At 42.3% G+C, this 22,942-nt stretch overlaps 1 protein-coding gene and 1 pseudogene across 2 annotated transcripts; one reads left to right on the top strand and one right to left on the bottom strand.

Moving 5' to 3' along the window:
* The first annotated feature begins 68 nt into the window (after positions 1–68).
* RETREG3 (reticulophagy regulator family member 3) lies at positions 69–22,194 on the top strand. Its single transcript, XM_081116221.1, has 9 exons — positions 69–361; positions 10,075–10,181; positions 12,113–12,143; positions 13,068–13,194; positions 13,832–13,916; positions 17,035–17,172; positions 18,452–18,534; positions 19,437–19,569; positions 19,970–22,194. Exons 1-9 carry the CDS (start codon positions 123–125, stop codon positions 20,425–20,427), a joined length of 1,401 nt encoding a protein of 466 aa, XP_080972347.1. The 5' UTR covers positions 69–122; the 3' UTR covers positions 20,428–22,194.
* On the bottom strand, positions 15,056–16,481 carry LOC308546812 (protein farnesyltransferase/geranylgeranyltransferase type-1 subunit alpha pseudogene; annotated as a pseudogene). Its single transcript has one exon. The product of its transcript is annotated as a protein farnesyltransferase/geranylgeranyltransferase type-1 subunit alpha pseudogene (transcript).
* Positions 22,195–22,942: the final 748 nt, after the last annotated feature.

Below are 22,942 nucleotides of genomic sequence, written 5' to 3'. Positions count from 1 at the left end.
TAGAGCGTCTGCGCAGGCGCTGTCAAGGAAAGCCACCTCCCCCGCCGAATCGCGCATCTGCGCAGTTGGTGTTATTGTGATTGTCGGGCCGTGGCCCCGGATGTGGTGGCTGCCAGGGGCTGATGGCGGAGGCTGAGGGGGTTGCCGCGGTCCCAGGCCCATCTTCGAGGCCGACTTTCAGGGGCCGCGGCGCTATGTCAGGCTCCTTGGAGCGGGACCAGCAGGTTGAGGCGGCGCAGCGGGCCCTGGTGGAGGTGCTAGGGCCTTACGAGCCTCTGCTGAGCCGGGTGCAGGCAGCACTTGTGTGGGAGCGGCCAGCCAGGAGCGCCCTGTGGTGCCTGGGGCTGAACGCGGCTTTCTGGTGAGAAACTAGACCCTCGGAAACCCTCCGGGGCGCGAACTCGTCAGGTTTCTCTAGGGCTCCACCTGTCGCCTCCCCTGTTTTCTTCGCTGCACTAACTCCTTCCCATACCTGCCTAATGTTGCCTCACTTCCTTCCACTCTATCCCGCGGGCAGCCTTCGGCACCGCAGTTCTCCGCAGGCCTCCCAGGTGTCTACCTTGTATTATCTACCCCCGCACCCTCGCCCCGCACATCTGGCAGGAGCTTCTGGTAATATCTTGAGCCGCCCGCGGTGAGCTAGGGCCCCTCCTTTTAGGCAGGGAAAGCTGTGGCCCTTTTAAGGCCATCACCTCCTTTTCTCTTGTCTACTCAAATGTGGTTTGAAGGCTGTTTCCAGAGATGTTAGTAGTTGTTATTGTTATTGGGGTACATGCGTGAGGCGTGAGGTCTTGAAAAGGTATCCATAGGTGTGATAAGAAAACAAGCCTGAGCGATGGGAATTAGAATTAGCATGTTTAGATGTACTCTCGCCCACTCAAGGAAGTTTGTGGAGCCTGAGCGTCAGTGAGACCCTCCAAAACTGCTACTTGGAAATTATAAGCTTTTAAAGAACAGTTATGAAATAGTGATTGTGAGATTTCACCCTTTTGAAAGCCACTTAGGATTGCAGCTCCTTCCTGTTCCAAGGAATTAGGCTTCTTTAGCCATGGTATAGAGGCAAGGAAATTGAGGATGTCTGATAGTGTGTGTGAGTTTTCTTGAGCTGGAAAAGGGCTGTAAATATACTTTAAGAATCTGTGTGTGTCTTGCTCTGTGAAAATGAAACTACTGATTCTCTTAGTTGTCATCACCTAAAGTGGACTTAGGTCTTCATAAGATCTACCTGAGCAGATCTAGGGAAGTATTATCGTTCAAATTCCCAGGGAACTGGGGTGGGGGGTGAGGGGGTGGGGCTTCTACAGCTGAATGAAATAAGGCTATTCTGGATGAACCTGAAACAGGACAAGTTACGTGTTTCCAGAAATTTTTGGTTTTGCTCAAAATAGCTTTCCTCTTAAAATTCTTGATTATAAAACCAAAACACTTATTATTCTTTCTCTGAAAGAAGATTTTTAGTCAGTTGTAGCACAGGGTTTTTGAGTTCATTGACAGGAAGACACAACGTTTAACTATAAAGTTAATCCTCTCAGAGTTTGAAGGAGACTCAGGTTAAAGTTGTCACAGTAACCTTTGCCATTTGTTGCTTCCAGAGTCTAGCAAACTTGATAATAAACAACAATCTTTTTTTTTTTTTTTTTTACAGCAGTCTTCATTTTTTTTGGAGGGGGGCGGGCAGGTAGTGCTTCTTCTTTGATCCCCAGGTACCTACTTCTCTCCTGTTGTTCTCTGTCAGAAACCCGTAACCTCTCAGAAGTGTTTACCAAAATGACCTTTTCTTTTTTCCTTCTGCGTCCCTATCCCAACCCCAAAACCCAAACCCCAGACCCCAGACCCCAGACCATCCAGTCAAAACTTCATTTCCTACATTGGGATTGTACTCATAAAAAAGAAATTGGTCCTCAATAAACCAGTTTTGTATCAAAGTGTGACTGGCTAATATATAAAAACTTTATCAGGATTTAAATGAATCCTGATAAACCAAGGGTTTATTAATGCACATGGATCAGTAGCATGTAAGTTGTTATTTTTGAGGAGGGGACTTTCTACATGCCTCTTGCCTGAGAGATTTTTGAAGTAGAATGCAGGTAGAGGTCTAGTATAAGGAGCTGCTCTGACAGAGACACCTCTAAGTGTTACAGTGTTAGCCTTAATTTGTTCATCCCCAACAGTGTTACTAAATTTTATTAATATGCTATGTTTAGAATCTCACTCAGATCCCCACTTTTCTACTCTTGGTCCCTTAAAGCATTGTTGTGATTGGTCTTTATCTCTGGCATTTCCCGGTAGCTTGCCTGTTCTGTATCCAGAACAGTTCCTCTTGTTACGTTCCCCATCACACTCTTAAGTAGGTGGGAGAGAGATATAGCAAAATGAGGGTGTGACTCTTGACACTGAAAGCAAATGGGTATGCCATTTATGGAAAGGACTCATACTTGTGAAGGGCACAGAATGACTAATAGTATTAAGGCCCAAGAAGCTAAGGTAGTTTGGCATTGGAGTTCACAGGATTGTTTGTTTTAGTAAATAAATGCTCTTCCAGGAAGGTAGTTTGAGATTTAAAATGAAAGTTAGACTTCACCTTCCAGTAACATCACATTGAATATAGATGTTGACATTTCACTTTGGAATGTCGAAGAGTGACTTTAATTCTTGGACATTTTAAGTGTTTAGGAAACAAAGGCTCAAGTCAGAGAGAAATCACATCTGAAATATTTTTCATTATTTGTTTTGAATTATGATATATCACTACCTGGGATGTTTTATTCATTTTGCAGTATTAGAAGATTGGGTAGGAGTACAGAAAAATCAGAATTCAGGAAGGTGACTTAACTTTCAAAGTTCTCAGTGAAGTATTCTCAGTGAAGGTTTTTATGTACCTATGAGTATGCTCTCTTACATCTTAATAAAAACAACATAAAAGGTAGAGATAGATGTAGATGCTTTGCCACCACAGTATTTCAAGGCTTTCAGTCTTAAAAAAAAATTTTTCAGGCTTCAGAGAAATTATGGTGATCACATCAGAGATCTTTCAGCCCATTTTTCTTCTGGTCACTGATATGTTATTATCACTAGGATCAGGCCTTCCTTTCCAATTGCTTGTGTGTGTTTTTTTTCTTCTTTTTCCCCCAAGTTGCTTGTATTTTCATTCTCCTCAAAGTCACCTATAAATGAATGATTTGGGAGAAGTGGATGAGTCAGCAAGAGTGTATCCTGACAGGATCAGGAAAGAACATGCTTGAGTAACTTTTTAGTTTGATTCAGGCCTGGTAGATATGGGCAGGACAAAGGAACCTCGGAAGTGTGTGAGCGCGTGGTGACCGCTGGGGCCTAGGTGACCGCTGAGCTGCCTTCCAGTTCTCAGCATTCTGTGATTCTAGGTGGTTTTTAAACGACAGGTACTGATTTAGAGCAATCACAAGCTCATTCCCTGTTAGGATCTGCTTTTATAGTCACTAGTCTGAGTTAACCATGCACCATATTCTAGAGAATGTTATGGAATCTATTGTTTTTACAATTGAAAAAACCCCCACACGATGCCCCCCCATCTCTCCAAATTAAAAAATGGCCCCAAAAGTGATTAAAGATATATAGCAATTCTGATTTTTAAAAGGTTAGAATTTGCCCGGCCAGGCGTGGCTCAGCGTTTGAGCGTCGACCTAGGATCCTGGCGATTGGGTTTCAATTCCCAGTCAGGGCCCATGGGTTGCGGGCTGCAGCTGATCAATGACTTGCTCATCATTGATGTTTCTCTCTCTCTCCCTCTCCTTTCCTCTCTCTGAAATCAATAAAGATATATTTAAAAAAAAAACACAAAACAAAAACCCAAATACCAGTGGCTAAAAAAAAATAAAAAAAAATAAAAAAAAAAATAAAAGGATAGAATTTGAGTAAAAACAATAGTGAGAAACGGGAAGTGCGAGGGAGGGCCCATTTAAGTAGAAACATTTGTGCCGTGAAAAAAGTTTACACCTCAAATTTCAGATGAAATCTGTTTAACAAATGTTTCTGATGATAGTCTTTGAAGGGTTCTTGTTGCTTTTTGTAGCCAAGAAGACTCCCAAGGATGCCTTGGCTTTTTTTGTTTGTTTGTTTTGCCTCTCTTTTGCCATCAGCTTTTATCTGTTTTAATTATAAGGTTGGGTGCTTTCTGTCCATTAACATAAGGTAGTCAAAGCAGCTAGTTGGTTTCATTTCTGGTTTTGTGCAAGCAGTAACTATCACTACATGACATAGGCTGAGTTAATTTTTTTCATTCTAATTTACAGTGGCTCATTAACTAGACAGCCACAAGTGCTGTACGATAATGGGCGTTTTGTCCCTATAGGATGGCATGGTTCTGAAGTGCCACTGAGACAAGCTTACTCTGTAATAATGAAGGAACCCAGCAATAGTGTCTTCTTTGATTGAAAATAGACGTGATCTTTATTTTGTTTGATTATAGCATAAGCTTTTGATTATAGTAAACTCCAATTTACCTGTACTAAAATGAGGATCCTATAGTTAACCTCAAAAAAATTGTTTAGTTTTGGAATTTCTCATGACTTTTCTGGATACTAAACTTTTCCCAAGGAATAGTTTATTTAGACTGATAATTAATTGGATTTTAGCTACTAATAAAGGGGAGGGACAGTTTACAAAGCACAAATAATAAGTCAATGGATATATAAATTTTTACTCTCATTGATAAAAATTCTATGTAAATAAATGACAATGAATTACTTTATTGCTTATTAGGTTTTTAAAAAATTATTTATTTTAGATAGAGGAAGGGAGGAGGAGAGAAAGAAAGAGAAACATCGATTTGTTGTTCCACTTATTTATGCATTCATTGATTGATTCTTGTATGTGCCCTAACTGGAGATTGAACCCCCAACCTTGGCGTATCAGAACGATTCTCTAACTGACTAAGATACTGGGCCAGGGCCTGAAACGTTTTTTATGGAAACTTTAAAGCATGTATAAGTAGACAGAATAATATGTACCACCATATACCCAGCTTTAAATATTTTCACCTCATGGCCAATTTTCAGTCTTGTATACCCCAATTGTTTCCCATCTTCTCCTTGAATTTGAGGCAGATTCTAGATGTCATATCATTTAATCTGTGGTTCAGTATGTGTCTCTGAAAAATAAACTTTAAAAAAATACTACTACCACTATCACATGTAAAAAATTAATGATTTCAGTGAGTGTTCAAATTTCCAGTTTTCTTACAAATGCCATTTTGTTTTTTTTAAAGCTGTTTGTTTGGGTTGTGATCCAAATGAAGTCCACATATATTTACTTTGTTGGTTTCCTTTCAGCCTTCTTCCTCTTTGCAGTGTATTTGTTAAAGAAACCAGTTTGTCTTGTAGTGTCCTACGGACTGGATTTTGCTGATTGCATCCTCATCTGTGGCTTAACATGTTCATGTTTCCCTGTGCTCTGTATTTCCTGTAAATTGGTAGTTGCATCTAGAGGCTTGATCAGATTTGGGTTCAAAAAACTTTTTTTTGTAAGACTATTTCATAGATGGTGTATTAATTTCATTTTTATTTTCTTGATTACTTATATTTTCTAAACTTTCTCCAGTCAACATGCTTGGCTTTAGAAATAAGAAAAATAAATATCTTAAGAACAAAGTGCCCTGACCAGGTAGCTCAGTTGATTAGAGCGTTGTCCTCATGCACCAAGGTTGCGGGTTCGACTGCAGTCAGGGCACATGCAGGGATCAATGCTTAAATGAGTGGAACAAGTCAGTTTCTCTCTCTCTCTCTCACCCCCCCATCTCTCAAATCAATTTAAAAAAACACACAAAGAAAAATTGATTGTGAGCTCACAATGGCTAGGAGTAATGGCCTATGAGCAGTCCCCAGGTTGAATAATTCACATATGACTATCCAGAGTTGACTACATTTGTAGTTGTTTTTGCTAAGTTTGGAAGTTCTCATGCTGATTATAGTTGCTGAAAAATGTTTTTCATGTTGTCTTACCAAATTTGTACACTGTTAAAGCTGCATTTAAATTTTTTGGCCTGTGTGAATAGACATTGCAAGATTAAGCTAATCCAGAGGGATCGTCCCTTATTTTTCTTCCATCCTTTACCTATAACCAGGCTCAAAAGTACTTTATGTTCAGTACTTTTACATGTCAAGGCCTCAGTTATGTCTTGTCCTTGCACATAGTTGCAGTGGTTTTTACAGGTAGGCTTTCAGGTTACCTTCATAAAATGGCATTATGTGACCCTCATTATATCCAAACACATCTTCTGAGATTGATATTCCCTTTTTGGTTAGGAATTTAGTGTCGAGGGCTGGTAGGAAAGGACCACACGCTTATCTATATTCTTTTATATTTCATAGACACCTGAGGGAGTGTTGGTACTGTCTGGTTACCTTGGAGGGATCAACTCTAGTGATTTGAGGTGATCTTTCTATTAATTAAGTTTTTATCTATATGGAGGAAAGTGTTTTCCCAAGAAATGTCGTTTTATACCACAAAAAAACTCTTCTTCCTCAGAAGTTCCTACTTTGGCTTGTTCAAGAAAAAAGTACATCTAGTCCTAAAATTTGGCTTATGGACCAGAATTAATCTTGTTCAAGATGTTAGCCTTCATGACCCAGAAAATACACCCTTTGTAAAACTCTTTACTAATTCACCTTCAAAATCCAATACCCTTTGTCATAAAAGGCCCTTCATGATCTGACTCCTCCTCCTCTCCTTGTACTCACTCTTTCCCTCTGTTTTTATGTTTCAGTTCTGTCAAACTACTTGTCTTAAATATGTCATGCCAGCTGGCTGTTCTCCCTATCTGAATGTCATCTTCTTCCCTACATCCTTTGGCCATGTTTTCTTACCATTTGTCTTTCAGATCCCTGCTTAGATGCCCTCTTCTTTGTTATCATCATGTCATGTTATATTGCAGACACACACAGACACATAAATACACTTGAGAGTAAGGTCCATGCCTTACTCGTTTCTATAACTGGACTACTTACTAGACCTTGGCATGTAATAGGCACTCAGCTGTTTGTGGGCTTAAGTTGAAGCGTAGGTGAGGGGCTGCCATCATCTTTGGAAAACTGACCTTTCTTAGGAGAGCTTAATATCCTTCCCTACTCCAGTTTATATTTGTGTTAGTAATTATGGTCTGGGAAATGGAGATTGCAGACAGTCTGGATAGCCTCCCCAGGGAGCCCTTTCAGGTACTCTGGAGAAAACAGCAGTCTCGCCACCCCAGCTACTGGGACATACTGGGACATGGAAACAGCAGCACTGGGGGCTCTGGAGCCAGTATCCTTGGCCTTGTTAAATTTGCTTGTTTGTTGGGATGATGAACTGGCTTTAGAGAGAAGATTAATGGCTTGGAGAGGCCCTAGAGGCTTATTTCTCTTAAGCTGCTCACATTTTTAATTTTCATATATAATTACAGTATTCTTTCAGTGGTGGGGTGGAAAAATTGGAATAGGGTTGTCACTTGTGACTGGATTTCCAAGTTCTTGTTTCATTTCATCCCTTATTCTTTATAGAGTTTTAAAAGTTATATAACATGGATTCATCTTTATTGAAAAAGTACAGAAATGTCTAGAGACAAAACTTAAAGTTCCTCTGCCAATCCCTATGTTTGTATGTGTATTCATATATATACACAGATAGAGCTTTTTAAAAAATATGATAAGGATTGTACTCTTGGTATTGTTCTGTGATGATGTCAAGCAAGTCATTAGGTCATATTGAGTTGAGAAGCTGTCATTTATAACCAACCCTTGGTAATACTTACCCGTGTTTGATCAGTTGCTGTGATAATAGCTAATAACACTTTAGTAGTTCTGTTCAATTTTACAATGTATTAGGTGACCTGTATTTTCTTCTTGTCTTTTTTTTTTTTTTTTAAAATATATCTTTATTGATTCAGAGAGAGGGAGAGAGAGATGGAAACATCAATGATGAGAGAGTCATTGATCGACTGCCTCCTGCACGCTCCCGACTAGGGATCGAGCCCACAACCCAGGCATGTGCTCTGACTGGGAATCGAACCACAATCTCCTGGATCCTTGGTTGATGCTCAACTGCTGAGCCACGCCTGGCCAGGCTCTTCTTGTCTTTTTAGCAGGATCAAGTATGATATTTTTCTAGATAATTAAGTATGCTGGTTGTAATACCTACAAACAATCCTGCAAGATTGATTATTGTTAAGTTACATATTGATGAGGAAACTGAGGCTTAAAGAAGTTAAGCTAATTTAATCAAGATTACATGACTAAGAGTGGCTGACTGTTCAGAGAAACAAACTCAAGCCAATCTAACTTTAAAAGCCATGCCTGTCTGCCCTGCTGAACCATATGCATTCAGCTTCCTGCTTGATCTTAGAACAGTGTTCCTCAGACCATCTTCTGTGGTGAGGACTAGTGTTGTTGTTTTCACCAATCTGTTGCAAATCAATACCTTTGTAAAATACAAAATAAATGACTTACTAGACAAATTAAGTTTAAAAAGGCATTAACAATACAAGCCCAAATGTATTCTTAGATTCAAAATTACTTGGTCAAATTGCTATACAAATTTCTAAATGCTTTCAATTTCTGTACTTACTTTCCCACAGACTGGTGAAATCAGCCCTGGACTACAGATACTCTTCAAGGCACTGCCTTAGAGGCTTTAGGGTTTTTTATAAGTATTTTACTGTGAGGATTTTTAAATGTATGCAGAGGTACAATAGTGCAAATGAAGAATCTCATGTACTATCACCCAGCTTTAGCAATTACCAACTCATGGTCAGTCTTATTTCAGCTTCTTTCACACTCTTTTCCTTGCCAAACTGTATTATTATTATTATTATTATTTTATTATTTTTTATTATTTTTAATCCTCACCCAAGGATATTTTTTCCCATTGCTTTTCAGAGAGAGTGGAAGGGAGAGAGAAACATCGATATGAGAGAGACATCAGTTGGTTGCCTCCTCCACACACCCCCACTGGAGCCAGGGATTGAGCCTGCAATCAAGGTATCTTGACTGAATCGAACCCAAGACCCTTCAGTACACAGGCTGACACTAACCACTGAGCCAAACCAGCTGGGGCCAAACTGTATTATTTTGACACAAAACCCAGATATCATATCATTTCATTCATAAATACTTTACTAAATATCTCTAAAATATAGGGACTCTAAAAATATAACTCCCATAACATTACACCTAAAAATATTAACAGTGATTCCTTAATATATTCAGATGTGCAGTCAGTGTTCAGATTTCTCAGATTGTAAATATCTATTTATGATTGATTCCTTCAAACAAGAACTAGATTTTCCTTCATTTTGTTAATGTGATACGTTACATTTATTGATTTTTGTATGTTGAACTACCTTTGCATTTCTGGAATAAATCCTGGGAATTGATCATGGTGTATAATTGTTCTAATATACTGCTGAATTCAGTTTTTTGTTTTTTATTGAGTATTTTGCATCTGTATTCATAAAGGATATTGATCTGTAGTTTCCTTGTAATGCCTTTATCTGGCTTTGGTATTAAAGTCATGCTGGCCTCATAAAATGAATCAAGAAGTGTTCCTTCTTCTTCAGTTTTCAGGAAGAGTTTAAGATGTATTGGTGTTAATTCTGAAGAACTGGCTTTTAGATTTAGCTTCAGTGCTTTCTGTGCGACCTTGACAAGTCATTTTACTGTTTTGGATTTCAGTTGGCAAAGGATATCTAATTGAATTAAATGCTCTTTAATGCATCTCTAACAGTTTATTGTCCTACACTAGGGTCTAATTTGGTATAAAAATGTTTGCTTTCATCATAACAGTGTGTTATCAAGGATGAATTTCTCCCTGAAATTAATAGAATCACAGACCTAAAAGTTGAAAGGGATTTTAAGACGGTATTTGGTGTAGTCCTCTGCCTTTATAGAAGCAAATGATTATCTCTGCCCTATAGGTAAAATAGTTGAAGTTCAGAAAGTTTAAGGGATTTTTCTCAGGGTATATAGCTAGGACTTGTTTATTACAGAGCTTGTAGTGCACAAGTGGTCTTTTCTGAAATTAGCTTAATTGGATAATGATCTTTTTTCTGTTCTTCCTTCTCTCTAGGTTCTTTGCACTGACATCCCTTCGTTTTGTATTTTTACTTGCATTCAGCTCCATGATCCTCGTGTGTATAGATCAGTGGAAAAACAAAATCTGGCCTGAAATAAAAGGTGAGTTTGTTAGCATTTAAAACACTCTGAACTTCTTTTTAAATAATTTTTACCTTTAGTTTTGGAGTTTTATGAGGTAGTATGTGGAACTGGGAATGTCTTTTGATATTTGAATTATTTGCTTTAGGAGACGCTTGAAGGGCTAGTGCTTCATCTGCATGTAGTTCCTTAGAATTGAATTCTGCCCTTCCCATTGTTAAGCTCAGGAAATCTGTATTCGCTGACTGAGATATTCTTGCCCTCATAATTGACCTGAGGAATAAGTAGTTCTTAAGTAGTCCTCAAGTTTTTAAAAAATAATTCACTCCTTTGGATACTATGTCTTTACTAAGGCAGTATCAATTTGCCTCTCAGGAATTTCTTTTAAATTGTCTATTTGCAAAGCACTAAACTAGGCATTATAACTTATATAATGTATGCTAAGATGTTTCCTTTCTCAAAGATTATACATAGTTAACATAAGAAAAGTTAAATGACAGTTATAGAACAGTACCAGAGATGTCATGGTATAATTTGTGATCTGTATGTTTGTCATGTATTTTTGTCCTAGCTCAAGCTTTGAATGAAGCAAAAGATTTGGACAGGTAGAGAGAAAAGCGTGTTTCCAGAAGGGCCAGTAGCTTGATTAGTCTGCAAAGCATCTCCTGAGAGCCGGGAATCCATCAGTTTCACAGGAGTGACAAGGTCATTAAAAGGAGTGCTAGGAAATAAAACTGAAAGTATGCTGGGATTAGCTTTTATAAGGCTTTCAAGTTAGCCTTAGAAGTTTGGACTTTATCCTATATATAGTGGTTGGTCATTGCAGATTTTTTAAATTAGAGCTGTCTGCTGAGATGATTTTAGAGATGTGTTTTATCTTTAAATCACATGGAAGGAGAAAAGGGGGAAGGAAGGAGACCTGATAGGAGACTGTGGCAGTACTTGTGAGAAGCAATCAGAGAGGTGTCTATGGAAACAAATGGTAGATAGCTTGTAGAGCTTTTAAGGAGGATGACACATCAAGACTGATAAATGGGAAGTTAGAAGAGTAAGGGATAAAAGCTGACTTTGGGATTTCAAAGCTAGGAGAGTAGGAGAATTGCATTACAGTTAGCAGATACAGGCAATGTCAGACAGGGGAGTTGGTTTGGGTGGGAAGTGAGTGAGGAAAATTGATGTGGGTTTTGGACATGTTAATTTTGAAGTGTTAGCAGGATAATCAAATCAGAATGTACAGCTTTTTAAAAAAATAGATATATATGTTTTTATTGATTTTAGAGATAGGGAGAGAGAGAAACAAACATCGATGAGAGAAGCATTGATCGACTGCCTCCTGTGTGCCCCCCACCAGGGATTGAGCCCCAAACCTGGGCATGTGCCCTGACCAGGAATCAAACTGGAGACTTCTTGGTGTACAGGCCGATGCTCAACCACTGAGCAACACCAGCTGGGCCAAATGTACAGCTTTTAAATACATTCCCTTCCTATTTCACAGAGACTTCAAGGAGTCATGTCAAAAGACTTTATATCATTCATTGTAGTCAATAGGTCTTTTTTTAAAAAGAATAAGCAGATTTCTAGGGTTGGAATAATTATAACATGCCTCGGTAACCTGGTGCACATTGATATGTTTCAACAAACCAGATACACATGAGGGGTGGGATGGACTGATTTTTGTGTATACCTTGGCTCTCAGCTTCAGTAATTAGAAGGGGCTCTGATGCTCCATTTGGATCCTCCCCTCGCCCCCACCACTCTGCTGGAGAAAGGAGCAAGCATCAGGCATCATTCCCTTGTCAGCAGCTCCCTAACTCTGGCAGTATAACATAGTCTCTTCTATTTATTTTCCCCCCCCAAACCTATTAAAACTTCAACAGTTAGACCAACAGCTTAACATTTTCACGTTTAGTTTTCCCTACCAACTAATGCTGGTGTTTGTTTTAATATTGTAGTGTCAAGACCCGACGCGTTAGACAATGAGAGGTATGGAATACTAATTGAATCCCTTTTTATTGTTCTGATTGATGCTCTTGTTGTAATATTCTGGTTATATGTTGTTAACCCCACGTTCTGGACAAAGTGTAAGCTGAGAACCTAGTCTGTTCCAAGTAATCTTTTTAACAAATCCTAAAGTTCAGGCAGCCATATGGTAAGATGGCTAGTGTCCTCCGATATTCACAAGAGAAGTTTCTGAAAAAAGGCATTACAGTGCTCCATAACCTGACATGCCAGGGAATTAGCTGCATTATCCAGCCCTACTGAGAAAACCTAGAGGCAACTTACTTCATTTGTCTCCTGGCTTTTACACCAGGTCCTTTAGTGTTTTCTGTGACCTCTGGCTGTTTAAAGTTCCCTGGTCAGAAAACACATTGGTTCCTGGCATCATCCAGCCAAAAATTCGTCTTGTGTCTTACAGCTCCTGCTTTCATTTTTCAGTCCATTCATTCCATATGTGTGATCCAAGTAATTTTCTCTGCTATGGTTTATTTTTGGTTTTGCTTTATTTTCTCACTGAGGGGTATATCCACCATTGCCTCCCCCTCAGCAACAGTGGTGTCAGACTGCTTTACTTTTATCCCTGGATTGCAATCACAGTGAATTGCAATGGTTGAGTGTATAGATAATGTTTCTAAGCACAAAGGGCCTTGGAGCTGGTGACAGGTTTACACATGAGGATTGGGCTGCCTGTTTGTAGAGTGGAGTTGTCAGAACAGGTTTGCCCTTATAGTTCCTAAATTCAAGTTTCAACCTGGTGAGCCAAGAAAAAAGTCATGCTTCACCTCCAAAGCACCTAGGACAGCCACTCCCCGGCTCCTGTTTAAACTTGGAAGCATTGGCTGCCTACACAGCAAGATAGGGGGAACCCTCAGCACCCTCCTTTCACAGCTCCCCCTTCTCTCTCCATAGCTGGGGCTTTGTGCACCCTCGATTACTCAGCGTGCCCGAGCTCTGTCACCATGTAGCTGAAGTCTGGGTTAGTGGGACCATTTTCATAAGGAATCTTTTGCTTTTCAAAAAGCAGAACCCAGGCAAGGTAAGACTCTTCCCTTTTTCATGTTCATTTTTGGCTTCTCGGTTCAGTTCATGCTAAACTGAAAAAAAAATCCTTTGCTATATATCCTCACTCAATAAAGGAAAGACCATGATTTTTATAGCGACCAAGGGAAGTTACAGGAAAGGGTTCCTGACCAGCCACTAAAACTAAAGCAAGAGCTTATTGACTCCTCCTTTGGGCTCTTCCCACTTAGATCAGGCCATCTTTCTCTTCCAAGATGAGAAAGAAAGCTTGCTTGTGTGCATTCTGTGTCATATTAAACGTGGTAGGTTGTTGGGTTTTTTGATTTTTTAAAAAATTTGACTTAAAAAACCCACCATCAACACTTGCTTTCAGAGAGAATATTTGGCTTAATCCTATTCAAACCAGTTTCCCAGCATGAAAGGTGCATCCCTATGGGGTAGCCACATCAAAGGAGTTTGAATAGAAGTGGACATCCTCTTTCCTCCCAAAGAGAATCACTATTGGATGCAAAGTGGCTGTCATTCTGATGTGTCTGTGTGTTACTCATAAGTCACAAAGAATTATCGCTGTCATATCTCTGTCTTACCTCCCATTCTCACCCCAGTCCCCTGCCATGTAGCAGAAACTTAATACTGTTTCCTGACTCCCCTAGTTCTGCTTGCTGAGCTGTGGGATACTTACCTTTTTGGCTGTCTTGGGCCGCTACATCCCTGGGCTCCTGCTGTCCTATTTAATGCGTAAGTATGGCATATACCTCCCTGTGTGAGCTTACTCTACTCATAGTGTTTCCAACTACAGCTAACTCTGGGTCTGGGGAGAGGACTTTTATATTTTGGTTCTCTAGGAAATTATCTTTTTATATATCTATTTTTATTTCAGGGAGAGGAAGGGATAGGGAGAGAAAGAGAGAAACATCAATGATGTGGCTCTGGCTCCTGGGAGCAGCTGGTGGATTTGCCTTACTCATCTCTTTCCCTTCCCTTGCCCTTCCCCTCCCCCACATGAGGATTGGGCTGCCTGCTTATAGAGTGGACTTGGCAGAACAGGTTTGCCCATGTAGTCCCTAAATTCAAGGTGGGGAGGGGGAAGAAACATCAATGATGAGAGAGAATCATTGATCTGCCTCCTGCACGCCCCCTACTGGGGATCGGGGAGAAACCTGGACATGTGCCCAGAGGGGGAATCAAACCTTAATCTCCTGGTTCATGGGTCAACTCTCAACCACTGAGCCACACTTGCCAGGCTACCTTTTTAATTTTTTTTATGACCTGTTTAGTGTCCTGAAAATATCTTCTCATGTGTATCACAGGCTCCCCACATATAAAGTCCTTATCTTACCAAATTAGCTTTAGAAATTGACAAGGTCCACTAACATATATTGTATTACCAACTATAAAGGACTGTCCCTATTTTTTTTTTCATATATATATATTTTGTTTGTTTTTTTGTTTTAGGATACATCTATAATTTTATTACAAAACTATCCTTTTGGCATTAGTTGGTTATAGTGATATCAAGATACTGTGAGTGTGGCATAGCAGCTCTGAGTAACAATTGTGTTCCTTGCTTCCTAAACAGAAATTTAATGTACCTCGGGTCCGTTACATATAAGCTACCTGCAATTATTAATGCTGCAAATCCTGATGCATATACCATTTAGGGAGGAGTTGATGCTAAAGGATTTAAGTAAGTGTTGATAAGACTACAAAAGTTCCTTTATGGGACTTTATTTCTTCTCCCTCCCCCGAAATTACTTTGCTATAAAAGAATCAAATTTCTTAGAGCTGATCTGCATGGCAGCAGCACCCAAGGAACATCATACTTAGTTCTTGTTAGAAAGCAATACCTGTGCAGTGCATGTTTTACACCACAGGCAAAGGGAATGACTGTTCTAGTTTTAAACTCCTGCATTAGAGTCTCTTAAAAAAATAAAAAGCATTCTATCAAGTTCTTCTAGATGGTGTTATTGCTGTACATTTGTTGGTAGGTCACTTTCTGTGCTGTGTTTGCTTTGAAGGGATCTTCCAATATATCTCCAATACTCGTTTCTTAAAGTGTCCTTTTCTTTAGCTAGGATTTCACATAACTCTAGTGCTTTGTTAAGAATGTCCTCCTTGTTACATTGGTTGTCTAGCATATCTTCATAGATGTCCACAAGAAAAGCAATTAGGTAGGGGGAACTGTGACTTGGTTGCAGATCAAGTAATTGATTTAATAGATTGGGATATTTGGAAAGTCCACGATCCTGCAAAATCCCTATCAAATAGTTCCATGCACTTTCATTATGTAGTACTAGTTTGATCGTTTCCAGAGTGTGCTGGACTTCTCTTTCCAATATAGCAAGATCATTGTAGCCAGTGGTGTTAGAAATTACAAAGTATCTTTGGTTCCAGACAGAATTATTTCTCACGTCCTCTTTAAGAAGTTGGTCCACATACTGCAGCTCATTATCCCAAAGTTTAAATTCCTAGATAACCCACTGTCAGTGTTGCCAGGCATGATAATTCTTAGCATCCTGATTAAGAATATCAGCAATAAACTCAAACTCCTGAGATGGATCTTTTATCCATTCCACTAATACTCGCCTATGATGCCAAACTTGACAGGTTTTGGGCTGTTTTCAGTTATTACAGTGATGTAGTTCATTTCCTCATGTAGATCCTTTTGAAGTTACTTTAAGAGAACTCTTCAGAAATGCCACACTGTGTAATTGGCTGCATTTAACTCAGTAGCATCTCTGGTTAGTTTAAAAGCTCCGTCACTTCTTTCATCATGCTGCAGAATGGCCCAGAAATAATCATAAACATGTCTAAATTTTTCACTGTAACTGATCTGGACCACTGGATTGGAGCCATCATTCTGGGGCACTGGATCTATATCGGCCCATTCTGCTCTGTCTCTGTACAGAACTTAGGTGGGTGAGTCCAGGCTCAGGAACCTGTCGTCCATAGGGGATGCCACTGCTTCTCTGGACTCAGTCACCATCACTTCTTCTTGCTGCTGCTGGGGCGGTGGCAGCTCAGGCTGACTGGGCTTACTGCCCTGCGTGGCCTCCCCGACTCCCTCAGTAGCTGCCACCTCGCCCGGTCTGCAGCGGAGTTGTTCATATGTATATATTTTAATCCTCACCCAAGGATATTTTTTCCATTGCTTTTCAGAGAGAGTGGAAGGGAGAGAGAGAGAAACATCGATGTGAGAGAGACACATCGATTGGTTGCCTTGAACCTGCAACCAAGGTACGTGCCCTTGGCCGGAATCCAACCTGGGACTCTTCAGTCCATGGGCCGACGCTCAAACTGGCTAGGGCTGTCTGTCCCTATTTAAGGAGAGAATTTTTAGAGTCATTGTATTGTGTAACAGAAGAACATAACTGTTAGGGGATCCTCTACTAGGTTCTGTTTACCCTAGATCACTCTCCCCCCCCACCCCCCCCATAGCACAGTTTTATCAATTTAGTTGCTTCCTACTGGCATGAAGTCTGTTTGAAGCTGGAGAAACTGAGTAGTTATGGTTGTGGCCATTTTATATCAGAAGCTCACATGATTTGTTTTGTAGTTTCTGAGGCATTGTTACCCTTTGGCCTTGTTTATGGCTCAGTGACACTCATACGCAAGTGTCCATACTACCTAGTTCTGCCCTCAGTATATCAGCTCTGTAGGTGGCTGCAGAAGTGTCTGCCCGCCAACAAAACCCCCCTCATGTAGTAGGGGAGACTAGTGAAGATGACCAGCAGAAGCGAGCATAACTGTTCCACACTAAGTGTCTAAGCCCCTCAGGACACAATAGCAGAGGAACAGGTAGGACTGTTTTGTGCAGCCCCTTATCCATTTTGTCACTATTTCCCACTCCTCTCAGTTGTCACTGTCATGATGTGGCCCCTTGCTGTGTACCACCGACTGTGGGATCGAGCCTATGTACGGCTGAAGCCAGCTCTGCAGCGGCTGGACTTCAGTGTCCGTGGCTACATGATGTCCAAGCAGAGAGAGAGACAACGTAAGTGTAAGGGGGAGGCTTACTTCCACTTGGACAGTTTGGGGAAGAGAAGGAAAGCCCATAGGCCTGACATAATGGGTAGGTCCTCGAAAGTGGGAAAAGTGGCATGTGGTCGGTGTGTAGGGGGTGGTAGGTAAAAGTGATATTCTATTCCAGGAAAATCTATGCAGGGTTACCAACTTTTCCCATTTGGAATTCAAAACACTCCCATTTTAAACAAATCTGAGAAAAGCCCTCCCACACTGAATAAAAGACAGTGAAGATATCCCTAGTGTGTGTTGTTTTTTTTAAATATATCTTTATTGATTTCAGAGAGAAGAGAGGGGGAGAGAGAGAGAGAAACATCAATGATGAGAGAGTCATTGATCGGCTGCCTCCTGACTGGGGATCGAGCCCGCAACCCGGGCATGTGCCCTGACCAGGAATCAAACCCCAATTGCATGGATCATAGGTTAATGCTCAACCACTGACCCATGCCCAGCAGGGGTCCCTAGTGGTTTTTATAAAACATTTTCCTTGTGCCCAACCACCGTACTGACTGCTCTTCATACATCATTTTATTTAACCTTTACAACCACCTTGAGAAGAGGGTGGTATTATCTTCCTTTTCCAGTTGAGGAAATTGAAGTTCACAGTTGGTAAATAGTAGAGCAGGTCTTTTAAACCCCCAAGCTGGGCCTCTTTTCATTACTGAGAGCTGCCTTCCAAAGATGTTTAGAATTGCTGTCTCAGAAGCCAAAAATGTACCTCCAACAGAGTAATGACAGTTGCGTGAGCTTTTCCTCTCCTGTGGTCTGATCAGGTTGGGTGTTTCATTAAGCCTTGGCCTTCAGAGAGCTCTGCATGTGGTCACCAAGGCCCTGCTCACCCTGGGGCAGCCAGTTGAATAGTATCAGTCCTCAAAAGCCTGGCTTAACTAAGGTGAAACATCTCCCTTTTCCCTCTATGGTAGTGTTTACTTTCCACCTTCACATCCAGTCTGTCCCTTGCGGATCCTGAGAGCTGTTGACAAGCCTGGTAGTTGATCATCTGTCTAGGGGAGGGGAGGGTGGCTAGTGGAGGAAAAGCTGTTGGACGAGAGATCTTTCTTTTCTGTGTTATCAACTTACCTTTCCACTTAGGCTCTGCAACTCACCCTCAGGCATTGTTACGCAGGTTTAGGGCCATATTCAGAGCTGTTGGGTTTTGTTATGTTCTCATTTCATGCCTTCGAAGCTCAAAGAGGGTAGGGGTTTCCCTTCAAGGGAAGGTGCCAAGGCCTTCTGCTCTTTCCACATAGTACGCCGCAGAGCTCTCCACCCAGAACATGCCATGGACAACCACAGTGACAGTGAAGAGGAGCTTGCTGCCTTCTGTCCTCAGGTATCTTGGGTGTGGAAGCTGCACCACTGGCCGGTTTTCTTTACTTTTTGAAGATTTTTTTTTTTTACATTTAGAGAGAGAGGAAGGGAGAGGGAGAGAGAAACATTGATGTGAGAGAGCAAAACATCACTCGGATGCCTCCTGTATGCCCCCTACTAGAGATTGGGCCCACAACCCAGGCATGTGCCCTGACTAGGAATCAAACGGCAACCTTCCACCACATGGGATGATGCCCAACCAACTGAGCCACACCAGCTGGGGGCTGGCCAGTTTTCTTTAGCTCCCTTTTAGTCATCTGGCACCTGCATTTAGGCGGTAAGCTCATGGGCTTAAGCACTGCCCTCGCCCCCTTGAGAGACCAGACATGCACATAACTGGCACTCCTGTGAGGAGAGAAGCTAGTGTTATATTGGGACTTTGTACATAGATCTCAATTTGAACTTGGTGACCAGCACACCGTCTTTCATGTCTCCCTTTAACCCCTACCATCACGGCAGAACTTCAGGAACTGGTGTGATCATCTTTTAAAGAGCCCTGCTCACCTTTGGTTGGGCAGTGTGTGTATCCTCCAGGTCACCTGTGAAAAGTATTCTCTGGATCAGTTTTCCTAAGAGTAAGTGGCTGGTTGACTCCTGCAACTGCTTTCCTTCCTCTGCTGAAGATTGATAAGGGTTTTTTCCTTGGGGGAACAGCCTAAAAATGGTCAAGATTTTGAGGGAAGTCCACATCCATGCCTGGTTACAATTCTGGATTTAGGAGTAGCCTTTAGGGCCAACTAATTAGTAAAGCGCTTTCTGGGGAACTGCATCTGTACTTTTTTTTACTTTTTAAAAAAAAAAAATTTATTGCATTGTTTTTAATGGCATCATCTCTTCAGGCTTGTCTGTGTTTTCTTTCCTAAGCTGGATGATTCTACTGTTGCCAGGGAATTGGCCATCACAGACTCTGAGCACTCGGATGCTGAAGTCTCCTGTACAGACAATGGCACATTCAATCTTTCACGGGGCCAAACACCTCTAACAGAAGGCTCTGAAGGTGAGGGTAACCTTGGACCTGAGTTGATAATGGCTCTGTTGCCTTTCAGCTTCCCCAGACAACGGGGGATACTGCCCTCTCCTCTCCTGTTTTCTGAGTAGTGGATCAGGTGGCAGAGCAGCCTTAGGGATATGGCAGTCAGGATGGCACAGCTGTACTCCTTAGAATCCTGTTTCTTAGTCGCCTGAGGTTGTAGGTTCATGGGGAGCATAGTGGAAGAAGAGAGGAGAAGTTCTCTGGCCAGTACAGGTCACAGCAGTCTTTATGTAGTGGGGGGAAAGCTGACCAGGGCTGTGGGTTTTGCTTCACTCTTAGATATCCAGGGTGGTTATATGGGGCTGTCTTTGTGGGGCTGGGGCCAGGTAGTTGCCATGTCTCACACACCCTTCTATGCTCTCAGACCTAGATGGTCACAGTGATCCAGAGGAATCCTTTGCCAGAGACCTTCCAGACTTCCCTTCCATTAATGTGGATCCTGCTGGCCTGGATGACGAGGACGATACCAGCATTGGAATGCCCAGCTTGATGTACCGTTCCCCACCAGGGGCTGAGGAGCCCCCGGTCTCCCCAGCCAGCCAGGATGAGGCTGCACTGCCAGAGCTCCTGCTTGGTGCCCTGCCTGCAGGATCCAACCTCACCAGCAACCTTGCCAGCCTGGTCTCCCAGGGCATGATCCAGCTGGCCCTGTCAGGCGCCTCCCAGCCAGGCCCTTCTGGCCCACCTCCCCGGAGAGCAACCAGAGGCTTCCTCCGGGTCCCCAGCTCAGACCTGGACACTGATGCTGAGGGGGATGACTTTGAACTTCTGGACCAGTCAGAGCTGAGTCAACTGGACCCTGCCAGTTCCAGGAGCCACTGAGGCAGAGACTCCTTTTGGGGGTCACTGTGGTTTAGGTTTTTCTTCTCCTCATCCCACTAAAGGTGAAGGGGCAATGGAAGAACCCAGGTCCCATCCCCTGAATTATATTTGTATGCCTGGTGGCCTGGCTGGTGCTCAGAGGCCTGTTGAGAGAGGATACTCTCACTCCTTGTTACCAGCTGGACATCATTTCTGAGCTCAGTCACTGAAATGAGAGTGGACTTCCTTAGGGAGGCTTCTCTCCATCAGGATGGTACTTTTGGGGAACAAAGTAGTCAGGGGTATTGGTTCCCCTTTGAGGGGGGTGCTGCTGTTTGCTTCTAGGTATGGGTGCTCTGGGGCCCTCATTGATCGAAGAGCCCTTCCTTCCCTTCCTTCTCCATCACCTCCTTACAGGCCCAAGTCAGGCAGCAGCTGGAAGGGTTACACTGTCATCCTCTTTTGCTAAGCCATGATTTGATTTGTCTTTTTCTAAACAAGGTTGTCCTTTGGTTCTGCAGAGCAGGCCTGTTCCCTCGGCCCCAGTCCATCCTCATTTTTTGAGGCCTAATCCCCAGTGCTCCAAAACATTGCTTGTGAAATTTAAGAAATGTGAACATGATGTGGGGGTGGACCTTTTCTACATTACCTTGGGCCATGGGGTCAGCTGGCTGGAAGGGTGAGTGCCTCTATATCTCATGGTCTCACTAAATCTTCTGGAGCTGCCTAGTTGTCCTTGGTGCTGCTAACCCCTGGCTCCATTTGACCAGCCTGAGCAACTAGCAAAGCAATATCATACCATACCCATTTCTACATTCCTGTTTGTTCCCCTGCTCCTCCCCTGGAGAAGCAATATTCCATGGAGGATGCCAGAGTAGCACTTTACAAATGGCTTCGTGGCATTCATCCCAGGAGCCACCAGCTTTTCTTGCACCAGCTGTTCTTACTCTCTGTTCAGCTCCTTTAATACTTTTTATATTGAACTGCTTCCCAACTTGGTAGGGCCTTTTAAGGATGAGCCTAGTTAGCAAGAATGTTTCTGTAAGGAGCAGAGACCCCTCTAAGGGGTATCTGTTAGACTGCCCCTAGTAAAATCATGTGAGACAAAAACTAAAATGGGTGATTAGTTTTAAACCTATGTCAGCTTACACCCTTTCTCTGCTTCCCCAATCAGAGCTCAAGCCAAACTCTCCTATCCTCATTCCCTCTACACTAACCCTTTGCTGATCCTCAGGGACCACTCCCCCAACACCCCCACACCTGGGTGAGGGATGCTAGAGCCCATTTTCATGTGCTATAGGTGGGAGTGTGCTAACATGTTTGCTCTTGGTTGATGGAAAGTAGAGGCCAGGAAGTGGAAATTGTTAGCAGTGAGAAGGGAGAAGAGCTAGGTGTGTTTCATAGTCACCTTTGTATGGTTAGGGGTAATGGCATCTCCCCACTTCAGGGTTCTCGAACAGATTTTGGGCACCTTATCTTTTCTCAGAGTCCATGTCTTACAGGTGATCTCTGATGTGGAAAAAAATGGGAGGTGTGGGACCAGGAGTGGGATTTTGTATGTTTGCATGAGTGTGTGTAGCTCCAGGCCTTTGGAGTTAGCAAGAGGGAGGGAAGGAAGGAGAGCAAAATCTTTGGAAGGTGTTTCTTGTACCTGGGGGATCCCGCTCTGAATCTCCTTAGTCCTCCACTGTGAATTGGGGTGGGGATGGGGGTGGGAGGGGTGCTGGGGAATAAATCTTGTATGAGAACAATTTTTAAGAGACTAAAGTTGAATGATGTCCTACCCTTGATAGGTCTTCTCTTGTTCATCTGATATGTGATTAACTTGAGGAGGTGAGAGCCTCAGACGAGAGGAAGGCCAGGTGTGAGGGACCCACTTGCCTATCCCTGCTTTTCCTTTGTGATGGTCAGAAAACCACCATGGTATAAGGTCACTCTCCCCTCCCCAAGAGAGGATATGAGCATAACTGGCACTTTTGGCCGGCATCTAACCTACAGGCCAATCATTTCTAATTCTTTTTTTTAAGTTCTCACGTGAGGATATGTTTTTACTGATTTTAGAGGGGAAGAGAGAAAAACATGGGTGTGTGAGAGAAACACTGATTGGTTGCCTCCCGTACCCACCGCCACCAGGGATCAAACCTCAACCTAAGTATGTGCCCTGACTGGGAACAAAACAAGCAACCTTGCAGTGGGCAGGTGACGCTCCAACCAACTGAGGCACACTGAGGGCATCTAATTCTTGATACTGCCCCCTAAACACGTGAAGACAAGTACATTTCAAAGGCTAATGAGATTTTGAGGTAACAGAAAGCTTTAAAAAAGTAACACCACTTCCCTCTGGATTGTTTGAGCTGCAGGGACAGCTGTTCTTTTGGCCTTCAGCTGACCTCAGAAACTAGAAATACTTATTTTAAGCTTTGTCCCATTGGCCACTGTGGGCAGGAATGGAAAGCACCTGCCAGGTGCTGCCATAAGATTGACTCAGCCAACAGTAAACTCTTGTAAAAGCTTTGTGGTTTAATAGCCCCCTCCC

The sequence above is a fragment of the Miniopterus schreibersii genome (assembly GCF_964146895.1).
Source record: "Miniopterus schreibersii genome assembly, chromosome: 16".
NCBI classification, from domain to species: domain Eukaryota; kingdom Metazoa; phylum Chordata; class Mammalia; order Chiroptera; family Miniopteridae; genus Miniopterus; species Miniopterus schreibersii.
Note: the sequence above shows the minus strand (reverse complement) of the source record. Positions and strands in the feature narration are given on the sequence as shown.